Source organism: Babylonia areolata, chromosome 13 (genome assembly GCF_041734735.1).
Source record: "Babylonia areolata isolate BAREFJ2019XMU chromosome 13, ASM4173473v1, whole genome shotgun sequence".
Lineage (NCBI taxonomy): Eukaryota > Metazoa > Mollusca > Gastropoda > Neogastropoda > Buccinidae > Babylonia > Babylonia areolata.
In genome coordinates, this window is record NC_134888.1 from 28,028,641 (window position 1) to 28,055,830 (window position 27,190).

The 27,190-nt window shown below is 42.6% G+C and overlaps 1 protein-coding gene across 1 annotated transcript in view; it reads right to left on the minus strand.

The window, feature by feature from the left end:
* The window catches only part of LOC143289183 (sodium leak channel NALCN-like), a 115,208-nt gene that overhangs the window by 84,267 nt on the left and 3,751 nt on the right, over positions 1-27,190 (minus strand). The window contains exons 2-12 of the mRNA XM_076598108.1: positions 25,497-25,651; positions 20,587-20,734; positions 19,547-19,726; positions 18,286-18,369; positions 16,093-16,241; positions 13,815-13,952; positions 9,961-10,106; positions 8,398-8,540; positions 6,902-7,006; positions 4,694-4,915; positions 3,066-3,233 (exon numbers count right to left, since the gene is read on the minus strand). Coding sequence (XP_076454223.1) covers positions 3,066-3,233; positions 4,694-4,915; positions 6,902-7,006; positions 8,398-8,540; positions 9,961-10,106; positions 13,815-13,952; positions 16,093-16,241; positions 18,286-18,369; positions 19,547-19,726; positions 20,587-20,734; positions 25,497-25,543 — 1,530 coding nt within the window. The 5' untranslated portion in view covers positions 25,544-25,651. The remainder of the gene's footprint in view (positions 1-3,065; positions 3,234-4,693; positions 4,916-6,901; positions 7,007-8,397; positions 8,541-9,960; positions 10,107-13,814; positions 13,953-16,092; positions 16,242-18,285; positions 18,370-19,546; positions 19,727-20,586; positions 20,735-25,496; positions 25,652-27,190) is intronic.

Below are 27,190 nucleotides of genomic sequence, written 5' to 3' on the forward strand. Positions count from 1 at the left end.
TGGCGTAATGTAAATTTAAGTCTGTTGTTACTAAATGTCGACTGATTATTCCAAACATGACCTAATCCTACATTGTGAAGAATATTCTTTACAAATTGTATCCATGGATTTTCAATTGTGTCTGGTTGGTTCATCATCGACATACAGACCTTTTTGATATGGCTATCATTATGTGCATCCAGAATATGAGTCCAGTGGTCAAGAACTCTGCAAGCAATATGAATTCCAACTGGAAATCTGCCCAGTTCGGCTAGAGTTGGCAGATTCATTGTTTTAGAATGTACCCCTAGAAGCAGTTTGCAAAATTTTATATGCATTTGTTCATGTGAATGTTTCGAAGAAATACAATTTCTAAAGAAATCTGTCATTCCTGTATTGAATGAATTGGTAGTTTTTGTTTCAGCCCATGGGAACCAAATATCGGATCCATATGATAATATAGGTAAAACAAGTGAATCAAAAAGCTGCAGTACAATATCCAAACGAATATCTTGCTTTTTAACGATTCGTCGGAGGGAGTGTGCTGCTTTTAATGCCTGTTTGGCTAGATGCTCTTGGGCAAATGAGAACGTTCCAGTTTTGTGAAATAATATACCCAAGTACTTGTATTGATCAGTTGTCTGGATTATATCATTGCCTATTGTGAAAATAACAGGCACTTTGGGATCGGTGTGTGTGAAAACTATTACTTTAGTTTTATCTATGTTAATTTTTAGATCCCAGTTTTCACAATACAGATTGAGTTTATCTAGTTTCCTTTGTAATCCTATCTTTGTCGTGGACAAAATTACTAGGTCATCAGCATATAGTAAACATGAAACACTATCACTTTTGTCAAGGTCTATGGATGGTGAGTCAGTAACGCCCAGACATTTCGGGAGATCATTAATAAATATATTAAATAAAGTGGGACTGAGTGTGTTCCCTTGTAGTACCCCCTTCAATATGGGTATTTCAGAAGAAAATCCCGTATCGGTTCTTGTGCAAACTGTGGCATTTTCATACATGCTTTGAATAACTCTAAAGCAATTTCCATTTATACCGATTTGATACATTTTTAGCATTAGAGCGTGATGCCAGACCCTGTCAAATGCTTTCTGAAAATCAACAAAACAGCAATAAAGGCGATTCATTCTTTTTCTTAAAGTATCGTCAATTATCTTTTTAAGTATGAATATGTGGTCCGAGGTCTTGTGTGATTTTCGAAAGCCTGCTTGCTCTTTTGATAGTAAATTATTGTCTTCGAGGTAGTTTGTTATTCGATTGTTTAATATTTGACAAAAAAGATTACTGAGTGAGTTGTTTAGAGTTATTCCTCGATAATTGGTTGGGTTTAATTGGTCTCCCGATTTGTAAATTGGTATGCTAATTCCTTTTTTCCACATATCTGGGAACGTGCCTGAGTTAAGGACAGACTGAAATAACAGTTTCAGTATTTCTGTTGTGTGTGTGTGTGTGTGTGTGTGTGTGTGTGTGTGCACATGTATGTGTGTGTGTGTGTGTGTGTTTGCATGTGTATGTGCACGCGAGCATGAATGCCTGTGTGTGAGAGTGTGTGGGTTGCTTTTCATCGATTTAACATCTTTTCACTTAAAGTGATATCAGATGATAAAAATAAATGAATGAAATAAAATCAATAAATGAATAAATAAAATAATAGAATGTGTGTACATATATGGGTATATGTGTATGTGTATGTGCGTGTGTGTCAGCATGTGCACAAACATCTATTCGGAGTGTCATCACACACATGACATGCACAAGTATCAGAATTAAAACAATCTGTTGTCAGCTGACAGGTTTGTTTCACCAGCATTCAAACAGATTCTCAATCCACAAACAACACTCCAGTCCTCACTAAGACTCGTCCACTGATGCATGTGTGGAAGTCAAGGATGAAAGCACAGACGGACATCCTTCTTGGTACCTCCGCAGCCAGACATATTCTGAACAAAATCAGTCTTGAAATCTGAGGGACTGGCAATATCTTGATTCAGGAGACAGTTCACAAACCAACGTGGCAAGAACGAAACCAGAACTTACAAAGCCGAACGCAGGATAGTGGATGGTCAATCAGGGTTTTAACCACTTTAACTTCATGTTTGTAAACAGAACCTCCTCTATCTCATTCTGACACATATACAAATCAAATGTTACTACAAAATTTAACTTTCTGTGACGAAAGTACAATAGTCAGGTACGTCTGACTACGACCAGCAGAGAAGGCAACTGCCATCCTGACCACCTGGGCTATAATGTGCTTATAGTGAAGAGTGTCTCGCCCAGGTTACATCCCCACTCTCTCAGCTATGAGGGCTTTACAACAGTCTGTGTTGAGATGGTTCCCAAAGGGCAGTAAGCCTCCAAGGCTGCAGCACTAAAGCCAGCGCAATCTTGCCTCCTAGTGTGAGAGTCATTGTCCTTCAGAAAAGACAAAGCTGTAAATGACTTCCCACTGAAATGGAGAAACCACTGATCATACAGCTCTCACTTTGCTGTTGGCCCAGCTGTAAGCTTATGTCAGTCCCTGATAATAAGCCATGCATTGAGCCCATGTGACAAAAGTTGAAAATAAGAGAAAAGGGGAGGGGTGTTGGGGAAGGGGGGTGGGGGGGTGTTGGGGAAGGGAAGGGGTGTTGGGGAAGGGGGGTGGGGGGGTGTTGGGGAAGGGAAGGGGTGTTGGGGAAGGGGGGATGAGGGGGAGCAGGGGCATGGGTGGGGGGTGTTGGGGAAGGGTGGGGGTGAGGGGGAGCAGTGGGGTGGGGGTGTTGGGGAAGGGAAGGGGTGTTGGGGAAGGCGGGGTGAGGGGGAACAGGGGTGTGGGTGGGGGGTGTTGGGGAAGGCGGGGTGAGGGGTAACAGGGGTGTGGGTGGGGGGTGTTGGGGAAGGCGGGGTGAGGGGGAACAGGGGTGTGGGTGGGGGGTGTTGGGGAAGGCGGGGTGAGGGGGAACAGGGGTGTGGGTGGGGGGTGTTGGGGAAGGGAAGGGGTGATGGGGAAAGGGGGGTGTGAGGGGAAGCAGGAGGGGGTGGATGGTGGGGGGGGGAAACAAGGCTCTCCTCGAGACCTGGAAGAAGGTGAAGGGGCTGCGGTAGAGGTCTGGGATGATGTGCAGGGTGGTGCCGACCACCAGCACCAGCTCGAAGAGGTGCAGCGAGCGGCGCAGGTAGCCCCTCAGGCCCAGGCACCACACCTTGAACAGGGCCTCCAGGGCAAACAGCACCGTCAGCACCACCTGCACACACACACACATGCATGCACACACACGCATGCACGCACATGCATGCACACAGTCACACACACACACACACACACACACACACACACACACACACACACAGCACTGTCAAGGTGAAATTCCCAACCCAACAACACTGGTTGTTTTTTTGCTGTTGTTTTTTCACTGCCCCATCATCTGCACTGAGTCAGTGGCGTTATCCCCACACTGCTCAACCCGAAGTCCACCTTACACAGCCACACCTGGGTTTGTCTGTCACTGGCAGTCCACAGGGAACTATCAATGTCAGGTCATCAGGAGGCCACACACCAGAGGGGACTCTGCACTGCTAGCTTAGTCACTTCGGTGGTGTTCAGTCGTGCCTGTTCTGACTTCCCCTATCCCGACCGCTGCCCCAAACTCCCCCTCCCTCCCCACCCTTCACCCAACCCCTCACCCCTTTTCCCCTCCTATAACTTACCTCGGCGAAGTGCAACACATCCCGCTTGTGTTCTGGCAACTTTTTGCAGTCTCTTTCCCCCCTTCCCCTATCCCCCCACCCCAACCCTCCCCTCCCCCACCCACCCCTCCCTCCTCCACCTCCTACCTCCCCTACCTCAACTCCTTCCCCCACCCCTCCCTCACCTCCATCCCTCCCTCCTTCACCCCCTACCTCCCCTCCCACACCTCCACACCTCCTTCCCCCACCCCTCCCTCACCTCCATCCCTCCCTCCTTCACCCCCTACCTCCCCTCCCACACCTCCACACCTCCTTCCCCCACCCCTCCCTCACCTCCATCCCTCCCTCCTTCACCACCTACCTCCCCTCCCACACCTCCACACCTCCTTCCCCCACCCCTCCCTCACCTCCATCCTTCCCTCCTTCACCCCCTACCTCCCCTCCCACACCTCCTTCCCCCACCCCTCCCTCACCTCCATCCCTCCCTCCTTCACCCCCTCCCTCCCCTCCCACACCTCCTTCCCCCACCCCTCCTTCCTCCACTTCTCCCCCCTCCAATGCCTACCTTGCTCTAGCAGAACATGTCTAACTTGTGTTCCGGCAGCTTGTCGCAGTCTCTCTCCTCCCTTCCCCTAATCCCCCACCCCTCCCCGAACACCCTACTTCACCTCCACTCATCCCTCCTCCACCCCACCACTCCCCCACCTCCACACCTCCCCCTCTTCTTCTTTTCTTTTTCTTTTTCATTCATGGGCTGCAACTCCCACATTCACTTGTATGCACATGAGTGGGCTTTTACCTGTATGACATGCGTATTTGATCTTCTGCTTGGTTATACACAAAGGGGGTTCAGGCACTAGCAGGTCTGTACATACGCTGACCTGGGAGATCGGAAAAATCTCCACCTTTTACCCACTAGGCGCCGTTACCAAGATTCAAACTCAGGACCCTCAGATTTAAAGTCCAACACTTTAACCACTCGGCTACCTCGCCCGTCCCTCCCCCTCCCAAGCTTCACCTCGCTGTAGTAGAACCCATCCAGCTTGTGTTCAGGCAGCTTGTCACGGTGGTTGAAGCTGAGGCTGGCGGCGATGCAGGCGTCCACCAGGACAAGGAGGAGGATGAAGGTGTGGAAGAAGTTGCTGCGCAGCACGCGCTGGAAGAAAGGGGGCGCCAGGCCGTGCGCCTTGTTCTCGTCCATCATCACCAGGCGCCACATTGTGCCATCACTCTGGATCACCTGTGTATGCCCGGCAAGGCAAGTTGTCGTTGGTGTTGTTGTTGTTGTTGTTGTTGGGTTGTTGTTGTTATTGTTATTGTGGTGGTGGTGGTGATGGTGGTGTGTTGTGTTGTTGTTGTGTACTGTTATTTGTGTCATGTTGTGTTCTGTTGTTATCAAGCCACTACATCGTGCCGTCACTCTAGATCACCAGTGTGTGCCCGGCAAGGCAAGTTGTCGTTGGTGTTGTTGTTGTTGTTGTTGTTGGGTTGTTGTTGTTATTGTGGTGGTGGTGGTGGTGGTGGTGGTGTTGTGGTTGTTGTTGTGGTGGTGGTGGTGATGGTGGTGTGTTGTGTTGTTGTTGTGTACTGTTATTTGTGTCATGTTGTGTTCTGTTGTATCAAGCCACTACATCGTGCCGTCACTCTAGATCACCAGTGTGTGCCCGGCAAGGCAAGTTGTCGTTGGTGTTGTTGTTGTTGTTGTTGTTGGGTTGTTGTTGTTGTTGTTGTTATTGTGGTGGTGGTGTTGTTGTTGTTGTTGTGGTTGTTGTTGTTGTGGTGGTGGTGATGGTGGTGTGTTGTGTTGTTGTTGTGTGCTGTTATTGTGTCATGTTGTGTTCTGTTGTATCAAGCCACCACATCGTGCCGTCACTCTAGATCACCAGTGTGGGCACCCAGCACGGCAAAGTATGTTACTGTAGTAGACGGTGCTGTTGTTGTTGTGGTGGTGGTGGTGGTGGTGAGTTGTGCTGTGCTGTGTAGTTGTGCTGTTGTTGTGTTGTGCTGTGCCATGTCATGTCATGTTGTGCTGTGTTGTGTTATGCTGTGCCATGTCACGTCATGTTGTGCTGTGCTGTTGTTGCGTTGTGCTGTGCCATGTCATGTTGTGCTGTTGTTGCGTTGTGCTGTGCCATGTCATGTCATGTTGTGCTGTGTTGTGCTGATGTTGCATTGTGCTGTGTCACGTCATGTTGTGCTGTGTTGTGCTGTTGTTGCAGTGTGCTGTGTCATGTCATGTTGTGCTGTTGTTGTGTTGTGCTGTGCCATGTCATGTCATGTTGTGCTGTTGTTGCAGTGTGCTGTGTCACGTCATGTTGTGCTGTTGTGTTGTGCTGTGCCATGTCATGTCATGTTGTGCTGTGTTGTGCTGTTGTTGCAGTGTGCTGTTTCACGTCATGTTGTGCTGTGCTGTGCTGTTGTTGCAGTGTGCTGTGTCATGTCATGTTGTGCTGTTGTTGCAGTGTGCTGTGTCACGTCATGTTGTGCTGTTGTTGCAGTGTGCTGTGTCATGTCATGTTGTGCTGTTGTTGCGTTGTGCTGTGCCATGTCATGTCATGTCATGTTGTGCTGTGTTGCATCAAGCCGCCACATTACCTTGTGTTGCATTGTACTTTGTTGCGTTGTGCCTTCTAAGAAGAGGAGGAGGAGGAGGAGGAGAAGAAGTAGAAGCAGAAGGAGGAAGAGGAGAAGGATGAGGGTGGAGGAGCAGAACAAGAAGAGGAGGAGAATGGGGAGGAGAAGGAGGAGGAGCAGAAGAAGGAAGAGGAGGAGAAGGAGCAGAAGAAGGAAGAGGAGGAGAAGGAGGAGAAGCAGAAGGAAGAGGAGGAGGAGGAGCAGAAGGAAGAGGAGGAGAAGGAGGAGGGTGGAGGAGCAGAACAAGAAGAAAGAGGATGGGAAGAGGAGGAGAAGGAGGAGGAGCAGAAGAAGGAAGAGGAGGAGAAGGAGGAGGATCAGAAGGGAGAGGTTGAGAAGGAGGAGCAGAAGAAGGAAGGGGAGGAGGAGGGTGGAGGAGCAGAACAAGACGAAAGAGGATGAGAAGAGGAGGAGAAGGAGGAGCAGAAGAAGGAAGAAGGGGAGAAGGAGTTCGTTCTTTAGTTTAGCGTCTTTTCACTGTAAGTGATATTAGAAGGGGAGGAGCAGAAGAAGGAAGAGGAGGAGAAGGAGGAGAAGGAGGAGGAGCAGAAGAAGGAAGAGCAAGAGGAGGGGAAGAGGAGCAAGGAGGTACCTGGGAAGCATCAGACTCGGCAGCCCCTCCTCTCGACCCCCACATCTGCTGAAACTGAACTCGGATCTCAGCGAAGGTTTCAATGATGACAGCAATGAACACGTTCTGCCCACAGAAACCATTTCTTCCATCACCCACACTCACCATAATCTTTCCCTGAAGATCATCTTCCTAGCGCAATGCATGTGTGCATGTGCATGTGCGTGTGCATGTGTGTGTGTGTGTGTGAGTAGTATAAAAGTTTCCATCCAACATCTTTCTGTGTGTGTGTGTGTGTGTGTGTGAGAGAGAGAGAGAGACAGAGAGAGAGAGAAAGAGAAGGCCTGAGAAAGCTCCTCTAATCTGGTTGAGACAATTCCTGATTCCAGTACACACACAAACACACACACACACACAAATTATAAAACCAATTTATAAAAAAAATGTAAAAGAAAAAAAGAACAGTCACACACTGAGTAATCCATATATCAGACTTCTATACAAACAGCGTTTCACAAACAGATAAAAATCGTGACAGCAAAACGGAGTAACACCAACATGACCAACAAACAACAATACAATAATCAGATATATAAAGAAAAATCCCCACAAAAAAGAAAATACCTGAATTCTGTTGCTGTTCATGCCAGAAAAGCAATGACTTGAACCACCCCACCCCCACCCCTTCCGTGTAACACCGCTCCCCATCTGACAGCACAGACGTCCCCCTTGGAACACCAGATGGATCTCCCACCCAGACAGATATTCAGGACTCACCACAAAACCTTGAAACACCAGATGGATCTCCCATATTCAGGGCTCACCACATCCCCCATTGGAACACCAGATGGATCTCCCATATTTAGGAGTCACCACGTCCCCCTTAGAACACCAGATGGATCTCCCACCCGGACCACGTCCCCCTTGGAACACCAGATGGATCTACCCCCAGACAGATATTCAGGACTCACCACGTCCCCCTTGGAACACCAGATGGATCTACCCCCAGACAGATATTCAGGACTCACCACACCCGGACAGATATTCAGGACTCACCACAAAACCTTCAATGAACCAAGACCCAATCCCTGACCAAACTTGACCTTGAGGACTTTTCGCCAACAGGTCGTTAAACCTCTCTTATCAGGTGGTTGTTCAGGAAAATGAATGAGACGATAAACTGAGGTCTCATGTGCAGCACACACTTGGCACACTGAAAAAGAACCCACGGCAATGAAAGTGTCGTCCTCTGGCAAAATTCAGTAGAGGAAATCCACTCTAATAGGTACACAAATATATATATGCAGGCACTCCAGGCCTGACTAAACGCTTTGGTTCATGCTGCTGGTCAGGCATCTACCTAACAGATATGGTGTAGCGTATATGGATTTGTCTGAATGCAGTGGCACCTCCTTGAGAAACTGAAACTGAAACTGTTCAAGAAAAGATGTCCAAAAAAAGGATCAACAAAATAAAACAAAACAAATAACAAAAAGAAAAAAACAAAACAAACTCACCTTCACAAGCCAAGCCAGAAAGAAGATGAGTGATATGAAGTAGAGGTAGGCTTTCCAAGACGGCAAACTGTCAATGGCATCGTACATGATGAACACCCACCCTTCCTGGGACCCAGCTTGGTACACGGTGAACACACTCGTCACTGAAAACGCAAAAACAAAAACTCTTTTTCCTTTTTTGTCTGTCTGCAAACATTTACACACGTTAAACATTTAGTGCATGTACACACATGACTCATTTTGCAGGTTCTTAGCGGATACTTGTTTCACAGACTTTGTTCAAATGCCCTAACCCATTCAACCCTGTGGAGCATATAACCTGGGTAAACTTCCATGCTATATTGAAGCAGAAAAAAAGCAGAAAATGTACTGTTTTTCCTCAAAATTACATGTGGACACATACGGAAAAGATACTATAGAAGGTTAATTCCCTTTCTTTGTGGTTGATGCTAGTGTAGGGTTGTGAAAAAGAACTTCATGAGACGAAGTTTGATGCTGGAGTATTTACTCCGGCACAGGTCTGAATGAGTTAAATACTACAGGTTCAGTGCCTTCAGGTAGAATCTTTTTTTATTTTTTTTTCCTGAGTTAAGCAAAATTATGTATTGTGATGAAAATATTATTCAGCATTTCCTTTGAAAACTGTCATGCAAAACTAACATTTTTAAGTTTTGAAGAGATCTGTAAAAAAGAAAAGAAAAAGGAATAGAGATTAGAATAGGCTTCTGCTGAGTCAAAAATAACAGCTGTAGCTGTAAGTCCAATCAATACATAATTATGAACGCATCAATAAATATCAAAAAGCAAAGACACATGCATCTACACACACACACACACACACACACACACACACACACGCCTTGTCACGCAATCTCAAACCTGAATGGACCTCCACATCATCATTGTCCTCCTCCTTCATCAAAATAAACAAAAAACTCCCAAATTTTGTGGCCTTTCATGCCCTGCAGTCATGGTGATCTCAGTTTCAATACACCTCCACTTCCATGCTTGGGGTGAGTCCTGTCAATGTCTTTAAAGTCGGCAGTTTCATGGGGGCTCCTCTCTGGAAGGGACGCTCTCTCAGTCTGGCTCCGTGACAAAGCCATTATTGTCATCAACAGGGGGCTGAACATGTTGTGTCCTAAGAACGTTAAATCGGAACAGGCACTATTGAACACCACCATAGTGACTCAGCAGCAGTGCAGGGTCTCCTCTGGTGTGTGGCCTCTTGGTGACTCAATATCAATAGTTCCCTGCAGACTGCTGATGCTGGGATTGTGACAGACGAACCCGGGTGTGGCCGTGTATGGTGGGACTCAGAATGAGCAGTGTGGGAAACGGTGCAGATGATGTAGCAGCAAAAAAATAACAAGAATAATGATAATAATAACAATAAAAATAATAATAAAATAATAGTGAACATGTGTGTGAGTGTTCAAGCACAGAGATCAACAGAAACAGCCACAGTGCAACTGCTCACTTGTTGTTTTTTTGGGTTGTTTTTTTTTTAAGTTCATTATGCAAATTCACCGAGAGTGTGGAATGGAAAGTATTTTGACCCACCCAAATTATCAAAGCCGTTGAAGCCCATGATCTCAGGACGCAGGTCCAGTTTCTTGCACACCAGCCCGTTGGGACACAGGTAGCCCTCCCCTTCGTTCACAGCGCACTGGGTGTCTGGCACCGACAGGTGGAACAACGTCAGGTTCCTGTCCACAGGGAGAAACATTCATACCTGATCTTAAAACATTCCTGTCCACAGGGAGAAACATTCATACCTGATCTTAAAACATTCCTGTCCACAGGGAGAAACATTCATACCTGATCTTAAAACATATCAGGTTCCTGTCCACAAGGAGAAACATTCATACCTGATCTTAAAACATTCCTGTCCACAGGGAGAAACATTCATACCTGATCTTAAAACATTCCTGTCCACAGGGAGAAACATTCATACCTGATCTTAAAACATTCCTGTCCACAGGGAGAAACATTCATACCTGATCTTGAAACATTTCTGTCCACAAGGAGAAACATTCATAACTGATCTTAAAACATTTCTGTCCACAAGGAGAAACATTAATACCTGATCTTAAAACATTCCTGTCCACAAGGAGAAACATTCATACCTGATCTTAAAATATATCAGGTTCCTGTCCACAAGGAGAAACATTCATGCCTGATCTTAAAACATATCAGGCTCCTGTCCACAGGGAGAAACATTCATACCTGATCTTAAAACATTCCTGTCCACTGGGAGAAACATTCATACCTGATCTTAAAACATTCCTGTCCACTGGGAGAAACATTCATACCTGATCTTAAAACATTCCTGTCCACAGGGAGAAACATTCATACCTGATCTTAAAACATTCCTGTCCACAGGGAGAAACATTCATACCTGATCTTAAAACATTCCTGTCCACAGGGAGAAACATTCATACCTGATCTTAAAACATTCCTGTCCACAGGGAGAAACATTCATACCTGATCTTAAAACATTCCTGTCCACAGGGAGAAACATTCATACCTGATCTTAAAACATATCAGTTTCCTGTCCACAGGGAGAAACATTCATACCTGATCTTAAAACATTCCTGTCCACAGTGAGAAACATTCATACCTAATCTTAAAACATATCAGGTTCCTGTCCACAAGGAGAAACATTCATACCTGATCTTAAAACATTCCTGTCCACAGTGAGAAACATTCATACCTGATCTTAAAACATTCCTGTCCACAAGGAAAAACATTCATACCTGATCTTAAAACATTCCTGTCCACAGAGAGAAACATTCATACCTGATCTTAAAACATTCCTGTCCACAAGGAGAAACATTCATACCTGATCTTAAAATATATCAGGTTCCTGTCCACAAGGAGAAACATTCATACCTGATCTTAAAACATATCAGGTTCCTGTCCACAGGGAGAAACATTCATACCTGATCTTAAAACATTCCTGTCCACAAGGAGAAACATTCATACCTGATCTTAAAACATTCCTGTCCACAGGGAGAAACATTCATACCTGATCTTAAAACATTCCTGTCCACAGGGAGAAACATTCATATCTGATCTTAAAACATATCAGGTTCCTGTCCACAGGGAGAAACATTCATACCTGATCTTAAAACATTCCTGTCCACAGGGAGAAACATTCATACCTGATCTTAAAACATTCCTGTCCACAAGGAGAAACATTCATACCTGATCTTGAAACATTTCTGTCCACAAGGAGAAACATTCATACCTGACCTTAAAACATTTCTGTCCACAAGGAGAAACATTCATACCTGATCTTAAAACATTCCTGTCCACAAGGAGAAACATTCATACCTGATCTTAAAATATATCAGGTTCCTGTCCACAAGGAGAAACATTCATGCCTGATCTTAAAACATATCAGGCTCCTGTCCACAGGGAGAAACATTCATACCTGATCTTAAAACATTCCTGTCCACTGGGAGAAACATTCATACCTGATCTTAAAACATTCCTGTCCACTGGGAGAAACATTCATACCTGATCTTAAAACATTCCTGTCCACAGGGAGAAACATTCATACCTGATCTTAAAACATTCCTGTCCACAGGGAGAAACATTCATACCTGATCTTAAAACATTCCTGTCCACAGGGAGAAACATTCATACCTGATCTTAAAACATTCCTGTCCACAGGGAGAAACATTCATACCTGATCTTAAAACATTCCTGTCCACAGGGAGAAACATTCATACCTGATCTTAAAACATATCAGTTTCCTGTCCACAGGGAGAAACATTCATACCTGATCTTAAAACATTCCTGTCCACAGTGAGAAACATTCATACCTAATCTTAAAACATATCAGGTTCCTGTCCACAAGGAGAAACATTCATACCTGATCTTAAAACATTCCTGTCCACAGTGAGAAACATTCATACCTGATCTTAAAACATTCCTGTCCACAAGGAAAAACATTCATACCTGATCTTAAAACATTCCTGTCCACAGAGAGAAACATTCATACCTGATCTTAAAACATTCCTGTCCACAAGGAGAAACATTCATACCTGATCTTAAAATATATCAGGTTCCTGTCCACAAGGAGAAACATTCATACCTGATCTTAAAACATATCAGGTTCCTGTCCACAGGGAGAAACATTCATACCTGATCTTAAAACATTCCTGTCCACAAGGAGAAACATTCATACCTGATCTTAAAACATTCCTGTCCACAGGGAGAAACATTCATACCTGATCTTAAAACATTCCTGTCCACAGGGAGAAACATTCATATCTGATCTTAAAACATATCAGGTTCCTGTCCACAGGGAGAAACATTCATACCTGATCTTAAAACATTCCTGTCCACAGGGAGAAACATTCATACCTGATCTTAAAACATTCCTGTCCACAAGGAGAAACATTCATACCTGATCTTGAAACATTTCTGTCCACAAGGAGAAACATTCATACCTGATCTTAAAACATTTCTGTCCACAAGGAGAAACATTCATACCTGATCTTAAAACATTCCTGTCCACAAGGAGAAACATTCATACCTGATCATAAAACATATGAGGTTCCTGTCCACAGGGAGAAACATTCATAACATATCTGTCCAAACAATCTTTTCAACTTGTGCTTCCTTGTCTGGGCCATCTTTGTGCATGTGTGTGTTTGTGTTTGTGTGTGTGTGCATGTGTGTGTGTGTGTGTGTGTGTGTGTGTGTGTGTGTCTGTCTGTCTGTTTGTGTGCATGTGTGCTTGCATGCATGCATGTGTGTGTGTATGCATGTGTATTTGTGTGTGTGTATATGTGTGTGTGTATGTGTGTGTGTGTGTGTACATGTGTGTGTGTATGTAATGGGGGTAGGAAGAGAAGGAAGAGAAGGAGGGTATGTGGCAAAGTGTATTTGTTTGTTTTGAGTGTTGATACGCCATTACAAAAAGAGATTTCTAGTGAAAATGTATCTTTAACATTTTTCCATTCTATTCTACTGTACCTTTCATGCCACATGTATTGTTAAACACCCTTAAAGCAGATTGGTAAACACATTAGCCAAAAACAAAAATAAACCAAGTGACACTGAGCAAAAAAAGAAAAGAAACTTTGCGGTCTGACCAAAGTGCTGTGAATCCGTGTGGCTGCGAATGCCACACAGTTTATACTTCCTGGTTCCAATACCCTCTTCTCTCTTTTTCAAAACACCTATTTGTGAACGCACACACAGAAATGAAAACACATGTGCACACATGAACTTAAGCACAGACGCACACTTAAACACACACACACACACATTCACACACACACACACACACACACACACACAAGCACAAGCGCACACACACACACACACACACAAACACACAACTTCAAATACTACTACCACTACCACTTCACACCAACTTGGCCAGCGTCCTGACTTACTCCTCAGTGTACTCATAGGTATCGTTCTGCACACAGTGGTGCTTCATGGCCCCAAAGAACTGGACGCCCAGGAAGCCGTACAGAGACATGAAGAACAGGAAGAAGATGGTCACATTGTAGATCTGCTGGCTTGACCGCCTGAAAAAACAAACAAAAAAAAACCACATTGCTGCTGCATCTTGCAAGGGCTCAACATACTCATCCTCTAGCTCTGACAGTCTGAAAAAATATCTAAAAAACGACACACTGCTGCCATACCTTGCAGTGTTCAAAATACCCACCCAGTTGCTTTACAGTCTGAAAAAAACAACAACAGTAACACATAGCTGCTATAACATAAGATATCATGCAGGGCTTGAAAACACCCATCCACTGGCTCAACCATCTGAAAACAACAATCACATAGCTGCTATATCTTGCAGGTCTTGAAAAACTATTCACTGGTACGACCATCTGAAAAAAACAACACACAGCTTCTAGCAGATAAAATATCTTGTAGGGCTTGAAAAGCTATTCACTGGTACGACCATCTGAAAAAAACAAACACATAGCTGCTTGTAGATAAAATATCTTGTAGGGCTTGAAAAACTCACCATCAAATTCAACCATCTGGAAAAAAACAAAAAACATTACACAGCTGCTACATCTTACAGAACTTGAAATAACCATGTACTGATTTAACCAACTGAAAAAAAAAAAAAAAAAAAAAAAAAAACATCACACAGCTGCTATATCTTGCAGAACTTGAAATAGCAATTTACTGGTTCGACCAACTGGAAAAAAAAATTAGACATCACCCAGCTGCTATACTCAAAATAACCATTTACTGGTTCAACCAACTGAAAAAAAGAAAAAGAAAAAAAACAAAAACAAAACAAAACAAAACACGAAAAAACATCAGTAAGTCGTTATATTTTGCTGGGCTTGAAATTAGCACCAGCTGGTTCAAATGTCTAAAATAATAATAATAATAATAATAATAATAATACAAATAAAACCACATCTGCTGTATCTGGAAACAAAACAACCAGCATACAGCTGCAGTATCTTGAAAGGCTTGAAATCACCATCTGTGTGACTGTCCAAGACAATCTGACCTTCTGGCAGACAACTGGAAATGCTCTTTCCACTTGTCCTCTTCTTCTTCTTCTTCTTCTGCGTTCGTGGGCTGCAACTCCCACGTTCACTCATATGCACACGAGTGGGCTTTTACGTGTATGACCGTTTTTACCCCGCCATGTAGGCAGCCAAACTCCGTTTTCGGGGGTGTGCATGCTGGGTATGTTCTTGTTTCCATAACCCACCGAACGCTGACATGGATTACTGGATCTTTAACGTGCGTATTTGATCTTCTGCTTGCATATACACACGAAGGGGGTTCAGGCACTAGCAGGTCTGCACATATGTTGACCTGGGAGATCTCAAAAATCTCCACCCTTCACCCACCAGACGCCGTAACCGTGATTCGAACCCGGGACCCTCAGATTGACAGTCCAACGCTTTAACCACACGGCTATTGCGCCCGTCTTTTCCACTTGTCCAATCAGTAAGAAATGTCTGACTGTGTCAGTGGAAGGGTGAGTGAGCAGTCACCTTCAGTACAGACCACTCATATGTCCCTCCTCCCCTTCCCACTGACACAAAGTGCCCTCTATGAAATAAAACATGGCAATGCTGAATACATGAATCTGACTTGAAATATTTATACTACATACATAACACATACTACTTACAAAACTCACTGCATCTATTCCACCAAAATATGCTTTCATTAACCTTCTCTTTAGTAAGAGGAATGGTGAGCAGAAATTTGGGGAAACACAAAGAATTTCTTTATCTAATTGTCCTCAGGACCACAAAAAGCTATCTGGGTATTTCTAGCCAAGTCTTGCCAAAGGGGTTTCGCTGCCTGAACTTTTCTCTTCATTCTTTAAAAAGGACTAGAGCACATGTGCATGCTTACACACACACTCTCTCTCTCTCTCTCTCTCTCTCTCTCTCATGGTTTTTCTTCCTTTTTAAATGGTTTTTTTTTTCATTCACTATGACCTATGGTGCACAGAAACAAAACTAGTGAACTGTACTTTACACACACACACACACACACACACACACACACACACACACACACACAACAATCAAACAAACAAACATCAAAAAACTATTAAAAAAAAAAAAGGAAGGAAAAAAAAGAGAATAATTAACACTTACCATTTTGAGACTCAATTTTACTCTGGCACACACCTATAAAACATCCATTGATTCACAAGACACTTACTTGAAGATGGAATTTATTCTGTTTTTTGGCAGCTGGAATTTGAAAAAGTTTCGGAAGACTCTGAGCAGAACCAAAGGTCGGGGGGCTCGAACAATGCGCAAAATGGCAATCTCTGAGCTGAACGACAGAGATTCTGTCATTTCAAACACCTGCACAGTAAAAAAATAAATAACTAAAAATGATAATAAAGGGTGTTTACATGTACTTGAGTAAAAGAAAGATGGTATACTGACTGCAATCAAAGATCCACTGTTCATCTTGAAAGAAAAATTGAAAGAAAACTGTTTCAGAGAAAAAGATCCTTACACATTTAAGATTGCTGCAGAATTCTTAACTATGTACTCTGTATGCTTCTGCCAAGTGTGTGCATTTTGTGTGTGAATGTATAACTGCCAAACATGTGCTATATGTGTGTGTACATGCTTACATACATGTGCTAGCTATTGACACTGACATTACAGTCAAACAGCCCTCACCATCCTTACTATAAAAAATATATATAAAATCCTCAGTCAAGACAAGCACTCACATGTACTCAAATCATATGCGCTAAATACAGTTTAACAATAAGATTAAACAGAACAAAGCATAAATGTTCACTTCCTGAAATCTACACACATGTGCATTTTCCCACCCTCAACAGAAAAGTACACATCGGTAACATGACTGACTGGTATATGCAGACTTCCTGAAATGTGTCAGTTTTTTGCAGAAGACAGACAAGCATAGTATACCTGCAACTGAACTGATGGGTACAGAGCCTGAAATCAGGGTGTGTACAGGTTTGGGACACAAGACAAACACCAACACACCTGCGACAGGACTGACAGGTACACTGCCCGAAATCTGTACAGCTTTTGGACACAAGACAAACTCCAACACACCTGCGACAGGACTGACAGGTACACAGCCTGAAATCTGCACAGATTTGGGACACAAGACAAACTCCAACACACCTGCGATAGGACTGACAGGTACACAGCCTGAAATCTGTACAGGTTTGGGACACAAGACAAACTCCAACACACCTGTGACAGGACTGACAGGTACACAGCCTGAAATCTGTACAGCTTTTGGACACAAGACAAACTCCAACACACCTGTGACAGGACTGACAGGCACACAGCCTGAAATCTGTACAGGTTTGGGACACAAGACAAACTCCAACACACCTGCAACAGGACTGACAGGTACACAGCCTGAAATCTGTACAGGTTTGGGACACAAGACAAACTCCAACACACCTGCAACAGGACTGACAGGTACACAGCCTGAAATCTGTACAGCTTTTGGACACAAGACAAACTCCAACACACCTGCAACAGGACTGACAGGTACACAGCCTGAAATCTGTACAGGTTTTGGACACAAGACAAACTCCAACACACCTGCAACAGGGCTGACAGGTACACAGCCTGAAATCTGTACAGGTTTGGGACACAAGACAAACTCCAACACACCTGCAACAGGACTGACGGGTACACAGCCTGAAAGCTGTACAGGTTTTGGACACAAGACAAACTCCAACACACCTGCAATAGGACTGACAGGTACACAGCCGGAAATCAGAGTATGTACAGGTTTTGGACACAAGACTAACACCAACACACCTGCCACAAGACTTATGGGTGTGCGGCCCGTAATCATTGTGAACAGGTTTTAGTGGAGGAGGCGGCGGGTTGGCATTGTTTAGAGGACCAGGAGTAGAGGGCCCAGAGTGTCAGCGAATCGATTGTGATCACGCCTTAATTTTAGTGCGATCGCCCAATCGAGCTATATAATTATGTGACCTGGTTGGAGACATAATTTGACCAAAAACAAGAACACCAGAGAATTGACAGACAGACAGAAAATACGAGAAAAAAAAACTTAGCCGTATGAAGAGCACAGGAACAGGAGTCATGATGGCTGCCGGAAAAAGAGGGCGCTAGTCAGGGGGGCAAAGGGGAGGTTACCTACTTCTTGGAGGTTATCGGCCATAGCTACTTTCATTTTCTCCGCATAGGCGGACAGTAGTTTGCACAGGACAGAAATGTCAGACCCCTGCCGGAGTCTGCACTAGTGGCTCACAGTTAAGTATGTGTAATTAAACAGGTTTTTTACACAAAACAGACAAGGACATACCTGCAACAGGTGCACACCTTGGAATCAGAGTGTGTACAGGTTTTTCACACAAGACAGACACCAACATACCTGCAGCAGGACTGATCCCCACAAGCAGATGATCATGACACCGTCAAACTGACACCACCGATCCTTCAGGTAGGGAGCCTCTCCCTGTCACAGCAGTCACTCACATGTAGGTCAATGATTGTATCAAATAACAGTAGATGGTGTAAATCAAAGGTACCTTAACTCTCTCCATACGAACGGCGAAAGAGACGACGTTAACAGCGTTTCACCCCAATTACCAAAATCAAAATATTGCAAGTGGAAGGCTCTTATGCTGAAGAGGTGAATGTTGACAAAGAATACCACAATTCTGACGACGGAAGCTAAAGGTTGGGTCATTCAGACACCCACTGGACATCCGAGGGGTCTGTGTAGAGGAGAAGAGAGGACTGGCCGTACTGAGTGAGTTAAGACAATGAGAAGACGATGTTTCAAGAAAAAGGGTCTGTGACTCAAAAAGTCATCTTCTCATCACCTTAAGGTACCTTTGTTTGATTTCACACCATCTACTATTATTTTTAACTTCGTTTTATAAGGTTACTACAAAACTGAAAATGTTGTTCATGACTGTTAATAAATTGGACCATTTGCACAAAACTGAAAATATATTTTTCATGATAGTGAGTTGTTACCACTGCCATCTAACGGATAATATTGGTCGTGATCGTCAAAAATTTTTTACCACTACCACAAGTACTGAAAATATCTTGTATGTTTATTTCTATCGTATTTAGAAAAATACTAAAAAATATTTAATGACAGGGTTTGTTCACACCCCTCTTCACTGTAATTGACAAAGATGGGATAGATCTTCCTTTAATTTTATGGATAGAAATAATCAATAAATTGACAAATAAGAAGGTAAATATATAAATAGTTGTAAATAAATACATTCAACCCCCCAAAACATATAATGACAATGAGTAAAAGAAGCAAGGAATTTGGAAACAAACAGACAGACAGAAAGAAATAGATACACCTCCAAAACAAAACAAAATCAATTAAAACAAACACAAACAAAAAATAGAGACCTAATACTGAATGCAGAGCACAAAAGACAATGAAACACACACACACACACACACACACACACACACAAAAAAAAACAAAAAAAAAAAAACATTCCGACACCTCTGATGATAATGTGTGTGTATATCTTTTGAATAATTGCTTCAATTTTTTGTTGTTGTTGTTGTTCGTTTTGATTGTTTGAAAGTAGGTATTTATATAATGTAAATGTTAAAAAAACAAATGTGCATTAAAACAAACAAAAATAAATTACTTTCCAGGCGCCTCTGATCTGCATCTTCGCAATCATCTCAGCGGTGAAGAGAATGGTGATGACCGTGTCGAAGGCGAAGGTGATGTAGATGAGCTCATAGCACACCTTGAAGGTCTCAGGTGTGTTCATGCTGACCGAGATCATGCTGACAAAGGCACAGAAGCGCAGCAAGCGCCGCACCTAGCAAATAACAATTGTTTTTGTTTCATGAGGCAAGCGGAATAACCATATGTATGCTTCTTCACACCTATAGCCCTCAGGGCAAGAAGGAAAAGACGAATTCCAAGTAATGAACAACAACAACAAAATTATATTGATGATAGAAACACACACACACACACACACATACACACACATACACACACACACACACAGCAGGATCTCAGGTACCTATATGCCTGTGTACCTGTACACATTTTCACACACACACACACAGAGCAGGGTTTCAGGTACCTGTATACCTGTATACATTTTCACATACACACACAGAGCAGGGTTTAAGGTACCAGTATACCTGTGTACCTGTATACATTTTCACACACACACACACACAAAACTTTTGATGCATGGGAGCAAAAGACAAAAAAGGAGTGAAAAATAAATTATTGTCCCTGATACTGTATGTTTCTGAGTCTGCTCAAGAGATATGTTTCTAAAATTTAATGTCAACATATATGTAGGTTTAGACACTACAGTAACACACACACACACACACACACACACACACACACACACATGAATGCATATATGAAAACATTCACACACACAATGTATTCATTCACACACACACACACACACACACACACACACACCACATATAAATTATATATAATTCAAATAAGATAAAGTGAAACACCTCTAGAAAAAAAAAAAATCTAAAGTAAACAAAATACAAACATTAAAAACAAAATCCTGTATTTATTTCTCTTTCTGACTGAAAAATTGGTCATTAAAAAAATTCCTTTAAAAAAAAAAAAATTGATTGTGACCAAAAAGCAGAGAAAGAATGGTCCCTGGTCAGATGAGAAAACAACACTCACCCAGTTTTTGTTGACCCATTCTATGTCGGCATTGTCGTTGAGGTTTTCATCAGGGCCGTAGTCAGCTAACGGCACTCCATCTTTGTAACTAGTTTTTCTATTGACTAACATCATACCCATGACTGCGGGTGTCTGCATTTTAGCTAACCTGGAAAGGTCAATGAAATATTGTCATTCAAAAAGAACAATGACATCCCAGTACAGCAAAGCACTTATCAATATGCAGACCCTAATATATTTATTCTATGTTGTGCTCTGTGTGTGTGTGCATGTTGACGAGGGTGGAAGGTGGCAGAATGGTTCAGACACTCATCTGCCAATACAGAGACCATGAGGGTCTGTGTTCGAACTCCTGATCTCGTCCTTTCTCCCAAGTTCAAATGGAAAATCAAACTGAGCATTAAGTCATTCAGATGAGATGATAAATCAAGGTCCCATGTGCAACACACACTTGGCATACAGAAAAAGAACCCATGGCAACAAGTATTATCCTCTGTCAAATTCTGCTGAAGAAAATCCACTCTGATAGACACACAACTATAATATGCATGCACTCAAGGCCTGACTAAGCGCGTTTGGGTAATGTTGCTGGTCAGGCTTCTGACTAGCAGATGTGGTGTAGCGTATATGGATATGTCCAAACGCAGTGATGCCTCCTTGAGAAACTGAAACTGCGAGTGTTGTGCGCACATGTCTGTGTGCGTACATGTGTGTGCACATGTGTATGCATAGTACACGCATGAGTATGCATGAGTATACATGTGCATGCATGTGTGTGTTTGAATGTGTGTGTGTGTGAATGCACTTGCATATGCATGTATGTTGTGTGCACAGGCATGCATGTACAAACACCCAGATACACTAGCATACATTCTTGTAAGTTTGCACTGGCACATACCTCCATAATTACACAGCTCACCAAATGTGATTGCCTATTGAATAAATATTAGTGAGCAAATGTATATATATGCAAAATGTTTATTAATCTATTAACGCACAACACTACACACTAACTGTAAAACAATGACATCATATTTAGATCTATACTCTTGAGTAACGGATAAAATCCAGGCTACTAGTCACAAAGATATAAATCCATGTTCACTTTCCACCGGACCATCAGTTGTTGACAGGCCTTAGGATTCAGACATATATTCTGAAATAACTCAACCAAACTAAGCACACCAACCAAACTTTTATGCAGACACAATCATCTCAAAATTACTTGACCAAATTGATATACTAACCAAACTTTTATGCAGACACAATCATCTCAAAATTACTTGACCAAAGTGAGCACACCAACCAAACTTTTATGCAGGCATTCATCTCAAAATTACTCAACCAAACTGATATACTAACCAAACTTTTATGTAGGCAATCATCTCAAAATTACTTGACTTTAGTGAGCATACCAACCTAACTGAATCTATGCAGACAGTCATCTAAGTAATCCCACAGTCATATGTCATTGTCGGGTGTGTGACACATGATGATTTGTTCCATGGTTACCTTCTTTCAAAATCATACCAGTTTTTCACAAGTCAGTTTGTTTCAGGATGCCTTCTTCACTGGATTGTAGCCTGGGTAGTGTTAATGAGATTAATGCAATTCTAACCATTAAGCATGAAATGAAATTATCTAACTCTCTTAAACTTTTTTTTTTTTTTTTTAAAGAAGAACACAAAAATGAAATACTTTCACCTCTCATTATCCACCTTGAATTATATTTTGCTCAAATTTGGGCCAAGAATTCATCACTGAATTTACTCAGTCATTTTACTGTCAGTTTCAATCAAATGTGCACCACACACAAATTCACAAGCACCATGCTCTGCAAGCAAAATACATGTAAATGAAGCCCCTTCAAAAACATACAGAACAGTTTCAGTTTCAGTACAGAACAGAACAAGTCAGACCGATTTATCGAAGGATCCACCATCTTCACAATGTCTGTGGGTTCTGAGCCCATCAGAAATAAGTTATGAAGTCAAAAGAATGGAAATGGTCAAAATACAAGAGACGACACTCATTTTGTGAAAAAGGTTATTTCACAAAACAACACAGATTAATCAAAATTAATCACAGTGCAATCATATATACATGGCTTACAAGGTTATATCATTCTCAAAGTAATACTGTGCAATCATATATACATGGCTTACAAGGTTATATCATTCTCAAAGTAATACTAACAGTTACAAAACATACTCTTCAATAAATGCTGAGCGATTATATGAATACTGGTAATAAGCTGAACTCACCTACAGAAATATAAAGCTACAAAGCTAAATGTTAAGTTGCCTGTAAAGGCAGGGTGAGTACAAGGAGGCAGGCAAGCATCCTGATCTCTTTGACATGACTTTCCCTCTGCAACAAACAGAATGAAACAGCATGCTCCCTTGACAAATTCAGATGCAGAGGACTTGCTGGTAGCTACACACACACACACACACACACACACACACACACAGAGAGAGTGACATGCATACCTCTAGGTGCCTATGAACTGGCATCAGCAGCGATAACATTACCTTAAACCAGAAATGTGCACGCACACACACACACACACACACACACACACACACACACACACACACACACACACACACTCACACACACACATTTCTGGTTTAAGGTAATGTTATCACTGCTGATTCTAATTCATAGGTACCTAGATGTATGCATGTCACTCTGTGTGTGTTTTGTGTGTGTGGGTGTGTGGTGTGTGTGTATCTCTGTGTGTGTGTGTGTGTGTGTGTGTGTGTGTGTGTGTGTGTGTGTGTGTGTGTGTTTGTATCTGTGTGTATCTGTGTGTGTGTATCTGTGTGTATGTATCTATGTATCTGTGTGTGTGTGTGTGTGTGTGTGTGTGTGTGTGTGTGTGTAACAGCAAGAGACAGACATACAGAGACAGTCTGACATCATCATCTTAGATGAACAGACTACAAAGAAATAAACGAGACATACAAAGAATTAGGGGGGCGTCAAGAATGATTCAGACAGATAAAAATCATTTCATTTATCCCAATTTCAATTCCACAAGGTGTGTTTCAAACAAACAAACAACAACAACAACAAAGACCAACAAAAAAAAAGCTGCAGCAACACACCAGAATCCTTTCCCATATTTGATGAGAAGGAAAAAAAAAATTCTCAGAGGGAAAACTTTTTCATGTGCTTCACTGTTCAAAACATCCCCACATGTTTTATTCACTAAAGTAATACAATCATCATGAACCAAAAAAGCGAGGTTCTTTTTGTTTGTCTGTTTTTTTGGAGGGGTTGATGTTAGAGTCAAGGGTGTGATCACCTTATTTGTTTTTGGGTTTTTTTTTAATAAACACTCAAAAAATCTAATTCTGCTATCAATAAAGAATTCATTTATTTCAAATCAGTATATAATTCATGCATTTGTAACAGGCCATAGGCTAATGACTGAGTGACCTTCTAGCATAAAAAAAACAACAACTAAAGAAGTAACGCTTTCATAATGAAAGATGATTTTACACACCATGCAAACTGAATCAGGTGACAATGCATATGATGATACTGAAAAATGACGGCATGCTCTTTTGTGACATCTTTGCCATTCTTCTTATTAATAATTTACTTTGCCTCAGTCAAACACATACCAAGGAAAATTATTACAAATTGAACTAAGTTGAAGTGCCGTGCACATTTATAATTCATTTACACTTGTTCATGTCAACGTAAAAATATGTGCCGGCATGCATGTTTGTGTCAGTGTGTGATGACAAGAACAATGTCATCGTACTAAGTGGCATGTACAGTGCTGTCATTATGTTCCATTGCTCAATACTGTGCACTTCTGGGGCTTTCTGTTATAGCATATGGGGACTACAGTCTACAGAGATTTTTTTCATATCATAATTCAATAAAAACTAATAATGAACAGGATTAACACTCCAAATGCTCTAACGTACATGAAATGAATCCAAATATAAGACTGGCCTAGAAATGAAACACACACATGCACACACACCCGCACATGACAAAATGATCAGCTTCAAAACATAATAAGAAGGTATATCTGCAGGAGCTACTAGTATGCTGATGCTTCAATCGCTTCAAATCAACCCCAACAGAAAATGTGGCTAAGTAATTACAAAAAATGTGCACATGTACGCTCATCACAATAATATTTGTTGAATCGCACACACACACACACACAAGATGTATTTGTGTGTGTGTGTGTGTGTGTGTGTGTGTGTGTGTGTGTGTGTGTGTGTATGATCTGAAAGTATTTTGTCATGGTTCACATGTTCTGTTTTCATTTTGGTTTCCCAAGAGTTCTTCACAAAGAATCCAAAATGTGCATGTACTTCATGTTTTCATATAACTTGTGGCTGTAATCATATTGCATTGTGAATCCCATGTTCAGCCATCATTTTGGGCTTATCCTTTATCAATTTATGATTTTTCTGTGTGTGTGTTTGATTTTTTCCCATCAATCAAGTCAGAATTATGTGCTCATACTTCATCCCAGCTGAGGCCTCTTTCACTTGTTGATAGATCATCAGGTGGCTGGCACAAACAAAATTAACATCACAGAGAATGTTCTCCACGTAAGGATTGCATTCATTGGCGACACCAGTCAATCATCATTATCAGCAAGGTTCTCCAACTGTTAACAGAACCCTTGGAACTGAAATATTAATCACTTCGAAAGTAATCTACCTTAATGTTGGCTACTTCTCAGACACAGAGGGAAAAAAAGTGTTCCAAAGTGACAGAGGTGATTAGACTGTTTGACAAGGTGCATGAACGACTTGATCAGTCTCGGGCGATGTATGTGGCACTCAATAACAACACAGGAAGATGCAAAACACAAGCACGGCATTCAGAACGAAATCAATAAAACATCACAAGATTCTGAACCAGCTTACCTTAGCGCCGCCATTCTGACTGGCATCACGACGGGATGTTCTGTCATTAATTATTTATGCCGAGGGCGCGCTTGCGCAGTGTGGGCCTTGCACGTGCTTGCGGTCAGCGCGCGTGCGAGCAGTGTGAAAGTGCAGGAGAGAGGTGGATGAAATCTCTGCACAGCCAAAGGCGCTTGATAAACATTTTAATTGTCCTCTCTCTCCCTCTCTCTCTCTCTCTCTCTCTCTCTCTCTCTCTTAGTTTACTTTGGCTATGTTTTTCCTTTCTGTTCCATTTTATTTGTTTTGCACCATTTTTGTTCTGATTTGTACCTACTATATCACTAGAGCCTTACAGCTAATGACATTAAACATTTCAGTGTTCAGTGTTCAGTGTTCTCTCTCTCTCTCTCTCTCTCTGAAGTGTTCATCATCATCATCATCATCATCATCCGTAGAGTGTCCACAATCAACAGGCTGATTATTCTGACACTTTTAACGTTCGTGAACAGCCTGCACACTGTTATGTTATATGAGCCGCGAGCACGCGCGCGCGCGCGCGCGCGTGTGTGTGTGTGTGTGTGTGTGTGTGTGTGTGTGTGTGTGTGTGTGTGTGTGTGTGTGTGTGCGTGCTTGTATGAGTGGGCGTGTATGTGGGGTAGGCGCGGGTTCGCTGAGCTTGGCATACTACACTTTGTTTTACTGTGTTCTTCCTTTGATTTCGATTATCTGCTTATCTTTCACGCGATTGTAGTTGTTTTATTTGATCATTCTATCTCATTAATTTTGACATGTTGACGTTTTACACAAAGGTATCCTCTCAATGCCTGACCAGCGCGCTTAATTGGGTTTGTGGCCCCAGGAATGTCCGGCCGCATCGCCGGCAACTTCAGTTTCCCTTCGAACGTGTCCGGTGCAATTCATGTGTACCTACATGTTCGTGGATCTGTCCACACGCTTTGACGGCTTGAAACTGGAACTGTAACCCTCTCTCCATCTCGGCTGTACCAGATAAGTGAATCCAGTGTACGTTTTCGGGCGTACTTTCCCGGTTTAAAATATTGTGTTTACTCTTCTTATGTGTGAGGTCAGGGCAAGTGCTAGGTTGCTGCGCCTCTCTCTCTCTCTCTCTCTCTCTCTCTCTCTCTCTCTCTGCTGTGTGTGTGGGTATCTGAGCATCGCTGTATGCTGCATATGTGGCTATCATAAGCACGGCTTTATGCTGCGTGTATGGATATCTTAAGCACCGCTGTATGCTGCGAGTTTGGGCATCACGAGCACCGCTGAATGCTGTGTGGGGGGGTATATTGAACACAGCTGTATGCTGCGTATATGGATATCATTGGCACTGCTACATGCTGTGTGTGTGGGTAAATTGAACGTCGCTTTTTGCTGCAGGTGTGGATATCTTTCTGAGTACAGCTATGTGCTGCCTGTGTGTGGATTTTTTTTTTTTTTTTTTTAGCACTGCTCCGTGCTGTGTGTGTGGGTACCTTGATCACTACTCACTGTGTGTGTGTGCGTGTGTGCGTGCCGTGTGCGTTCTTGTGTGTGTGTGTGTGTGTGTGTGTGTGTGCGCGCGCGCGCGTGTGTGTGTGCCGGTGTGTGCGGCGTGTGTGTATTTGTGTGTGTGTGTGTGTTCGTTCTTTTGTTTAGCGTCTTTTCACTATCAGTGATATTAGACGTTAAAAAAAAAAAAAAAAAAAAAAAATTAA